The sequence below is a fragment of the Pollicipes pollicipes genome, unplaced genomic scaffold (assembly GCF_011947565.3).
Source record: "Pollicipes pollicipes isolate AB1234 unplaced genomic scaffold, Ppol_2.1 Scaffold_6686;HRSCAF=7923_pilon_pilon_pilon, whole genome shotgun sequence".
Lineage (NCBI taxonomy): Eukaryota > Metazoa > Arthropoda > Thecostraca > Pollicipedomorpha > Pollicipedidae > Pollicipes > Pollicipes pollicipes.
In genome coordinates this window covers 45,112,734-45,117,210 of record NW_023596921.1, presented here as the reverse complement: position 1 = coordinate 45,117,210, position 4,477 = coordinate 45,112,734, and the positions used below count along the sequence as shown (strand labels likewise).

General features: G+C 50.9%; 1 protein-coding gene across 1 annotated transcript in view; it reads left to right on the top strand.

Annotated features, from left to right (window-relative positions):
- Positions 1-2,436, top strand: part of LOC119107161 (chitin deacetylase 1) — a 21,598-nt gene extending 19,162 nt beyond the window's left edge. The window contains exons 8-10 of the mRNA XM_037230544.1: positions 1-140; positions 652-855; positions 2,039-2,436. The exon at positions 1-140 is cut by the window's left edge and continues 107 nt beyond it. Of these exons, the coding sequence (XP_037086439.1) occupies positions 1-140; positions 652-855; positions 2,039-2,147 (453 nt within the window). The 3' untranslated portion in view covers positions 2,148-2,436. The remainder of the gene's footprint in view (positions 141-651; positions 856-2,038) is intronic.
- Positions 2,437-4,477: the final 2,041 nt, after the last annotated feature.

The following is a 4,477-nucleotide window of genomic DNA, read 5'->3' as shown; positions in this document are numbered from 1 at the left end:
TTGGCCTGGTTCAAGGAAGACTTCAGTCGCCACTACGACCAGAACCGCGCTCCCTACATCCTCTCCTTCCACACTAACTGGTTCAACGAGCAGAACCTCATCGACGGACTCAACTTATTCCTGCAGTGGGTTAGCCAAAAGTGAGTGGCTTTTTGGTCGCTGGCCACACGTCCGCGGTACTCTTGTTGCTCAGCTGTGTCGGATGACATCAGCTCGATTTAGGGCCGCCACGGACTGTGTGGTTCGGCCTCGTGTTCGCAAGCAGCTTCACCTGCGAACTTTTGTTATCCACTGAATGATCAACTCCCTTAACAACATATCATTCCCGTTTTAACTTCTTTCGCTACCGCATATCCCATTGACAAAATGAAAAAAATGAACAGCGCCAGCATTAACGAGACTTTTTTACTCATGGAGGACTGTCACATCAATTGCCTTTCTTTGCCACCTGGGTAGTAGTTGTGACCGAAACTCTTAAACTGTTGTCAAGATTTGCGTACCGACGCTTGAGGAAACGCTTAATAATGCTCTGCCCATTGTCTAAGTTCCTGGCCCGCGCAATAATAATGCAGCAGCTCCCGCCCCCCCCCCCCCCCTTGGCCCCCACCCCGATGACCCCCCGTTGACACGCTGTCCGATCGTCGCCATCAGGGACGACGTCTGGTTCGTGACGATGACGCAGGCGCTCTTCTGGATGTCGGACCCGGTGCCGCTCAATCAGCTGACGCAGCTGGACGACTGGGACTGCCGCAAGCGGCAGAACACGCCGGCGCCGGCCTGCAACCGGCCCAACACGTGCCGCGTGCTCTTCAAGCCGCCTAAGGACGTGGACCCGTCCTGGTTGCCGGGCACGAGGTAAGTAGCACCTGCCGGGTCATGGTCTCGACGCTGGGCTGAGACGGGCGCGCCGTGTCTGACGGCAGCGAGGGGGCGGCTCGTTGCATCATGTTTCCGTGGGACATTCTTGGGTCGGTTCGACGTTGACCAGTCCTGCCGTTTGCAAGTGATCCGCCAGGCATCACGATTCACAGATAGCGTCGCAGTATTTTAGTGTTTTTTGCTGCCGGGTCAGTTACGGCGAGAGTTTGAACAATTCCTTAACTGCCACGCCTTCACCTCGCTGGCACACGCGGCGATGTCGGTCTGTACCATGTACCATGTCTAAAGCCGTACCATGTCGGTCTGTACCATGTACCATGTCGAAAGCCGTACCATGTCGGTCTGTACTATGTACCATGTCGAAAGCCGTACCATGTCGGTCTGTACCATGTACCATGTCGAAAGCCGTGCCATGTCGGTCTGTACCATGTCGAAAGCCGTACCATGTCGGTCTGTACCATGTCGAAAGCCGTACCATGTCGGTCTGTACCATGTCGAAAGCCTTACCATGTCGGTCTGTACTGACCATGTCGAAAGCCGTACCATGTCGGTCCGTACCATGTACCATGTCGAAAGCCGTACCATGTCGGTCTGTACCATGTCGAAAGCCGTAGCAGCGGCGCTTCTAACCAACTGCGGCCGGCCCTAAACCGGCACATGCATACGTGGGTTCGTGCCGGCACGGGCCGGTTCATGGCTCAGTTTTGCACATTTAATGGATATGTCTGAAGTTTGTAATGCCGAACCACCATCACGTACGTTTTGAAGTGCATTTGCGAGGAACATTACTCACATAGATAAGACGGTAGTAATAGCGTTATTCCTCGGAGAAAAAACAGGAGAATGGAGAGACTACTTCTGCTTCTGGTACATCCATTGTGATATTCATATATATATATATATATATATATATATATATATATATATATATATATATATATGTGTGTGTGTGTGTGTGTAGATACATACTTCTGGTAAACAGAGACAATTTACTTCTGTTATTATTTCAATAAAGGCCGGTTGCCTAAATATCACCGCGTCTATGTCTCCATTTTCCTTTTTTTCTCCAAGTAATAAGGCCATTGCGACTGTCCTATGTGACCCATCATCTGTGAAGGTGCCAATGGTGTGCCGATTTAAGGTGTTTCTTTCTTTCCAGGTACATGACCACGTGCTTGAGCTGTCCCAAGCAGTATCCCTGGCTGTACGACTTCGAGGGCAATGGTGGCGAAGACGACTTCTATGAGCCTCCGGTGTACGAAAAATAGAAACAAGACAGCGTTTTTAGGGATTCGTAAGGCTGATGTCGCGACCAAATAGCCAGTCACAGTCGTTCATTAGACCTCTCCCGTATGACGGATGGATGCCCATCAATATATATATATATATATATATATATATATATATATATATATATATATATATATATATATTGTTACAGCCGTCCGGAGGGAATAGCCGTTGCGGCTGGACATCTGTTCACCAGTCAGTGGTTGGTCGCTTTGGCTTACGGCAGCATGGTGTTCGTTGCAATACAATGGCGGCAGTAAAATCAAACGCAGCTTGTTTTAATAACCATTAAGTGGGTATCTTGAGCAGAGCATTTGGTAGAATTTACTACCTTTTGGCGCACGTGTAAGCAAATATGCCCTCACTTGTCGGGTGTATACGGAAGCCGATTAGCGCTGCAACACTTGTTTTCCGTTTCGTTCAATGACACACGTTTGGGATGTCCGGCCGATGTGGCCCGGATTTTCTTTGCACCATAGTGCTGCTCAGCACGGAGCCAGAGGTAACGGTTGTCCGTTTATCTTGGCCAACGAGATCCATCTTCGTAACGCGAGGAGAGATCAGAGGTTACTTCAAAATGTGCGGCTTTGTGGATCTGAAGCAGTGGGTCTGCCAACTCACAAGCGGAGAGAGAACATTCTGAACATAGCGCTATCCCGACGCATGCCGTCATAGGTCATGTGCAAGACGGTCTTCTGAAGTCAGACCACAAGCGAGGAGAGAACATTCTGAACATAGCGCTATCCCGACGCATGCCGTCATAGGTCGATGTGCAAGACGGTCTTCTGAAGTCAGACCACAAGCGAGGAGAGAACATTCTGGACCTAGTGCTATCCCGACGCGTGCTGTCATAGGTCGATGTGCAAGACGGTCTTCTGAACCCAGACCACAAGCGGAGAGAGAACATTCGGGACCTAGCGCTATCCCGACACATGCCGTCATAGGTCGATGTGCAAGACGATCTTCTGAACTCAGACCACAAGAACACCACCGCCAAACTCAATGCACCGGTAAGCAGTCGGCCTATTGGCGCACTGCGTTCAACCACAAGAGGGCTGGCTTCGACAGTCTGCGCCGGAATCCTTCTCCGATCCCATGGGGGCTGATGGACGACGTCCGGAGTTGACCAAGCATTTGGCACCTCCTGCAAACTGCTTGAGTCGGCCACCGCCACCCACATCTCCACGGTGATCCTCCGGCGCCGACCGCCCCTCCCCCCCCCTGGTTCGACGGTGCGGTGCTAGCTGCTCTTCGGCTGAAAGAGGCAGCTTTCCGACGACTGCGGGGAAACCCCGGTGCAGTAACCGCCGTTGGGTGTGCGGACAGGAAATGTTTTTTAAAGCCCGTGTCCAAATCCAAGTGCTCTCAATATTTACATTAAATCATCGACGATTTCAAGATTAGTCCCAGGTGGTGTCGGCCGTTTTTTAATGTGTCGCGAAGTCATGCATTTCACCAGTCTTACATAACTTGTTACGTGAACTTGTGAGGAACATTATTCCATACATTAGACAGCAGTAGCAGCTGTATTCCTTTGAGAAAAACCAGTAGAATAAAGACATAGATGCGTTGATATTTCAGCGGCATTCTTTTATCTTCTGCTATTTGTTTCGAAAAAGGCATGTTGTCAAAAAAAATCAACGCATCTATACCTCCATTCCCCTGGTTTTTCTCCGAGGGACAGGGAAGTACTGCTGTCTCATCTATATCACCAGTGTTGTATGACTTTGAGCGGACTCTCGTATCGGATGTCATGGGTGGCGCTGCCGTGTTGCGTGGCGCCTTTGCTCTGAAATCTGCTAATCTTCGTGTGCAAAATCCTCCAGCTTCGCCCTGCTACCAGTCGAGTCACTGAGCCAGCCGCGAGTCTCTGAGCCAGCCGCGAGTCACTGAGCCAGCCGCGAGTCTCTGAGGCAGTCGTGCGATACGCAATAGCTAAGTTTGGTCCCAAAAGGTCTGTGAGACTGGCAATATCAGTGCCCCCATAATCACCGAGTGCGCGGACGAGTCAGTTGCTCCGCTCACCAATATTTGTACCCTCTCGATGAGCTCTGGTGTCTTCCCGGGAAGGTGGAGGCAGGCAAACATTGTACCAATTTTCAAGAAAGGGACACAAAGCAGCCGTCAAATTGTATGGGCAAATCCCTGCTCCCTGCGTTCGGGAACAAAACTGGAGCGGGCTGCGTATGATGTGCTGTCCCGCCACGTCCCACCAGTGTCTTCCATCAGCATGTCTTTTCCCTTGGCGCTTGTGCAGCACGAACTTATGTGTTTAACCTTCAGTCGGATCGGGCGGGCATGTCTGACG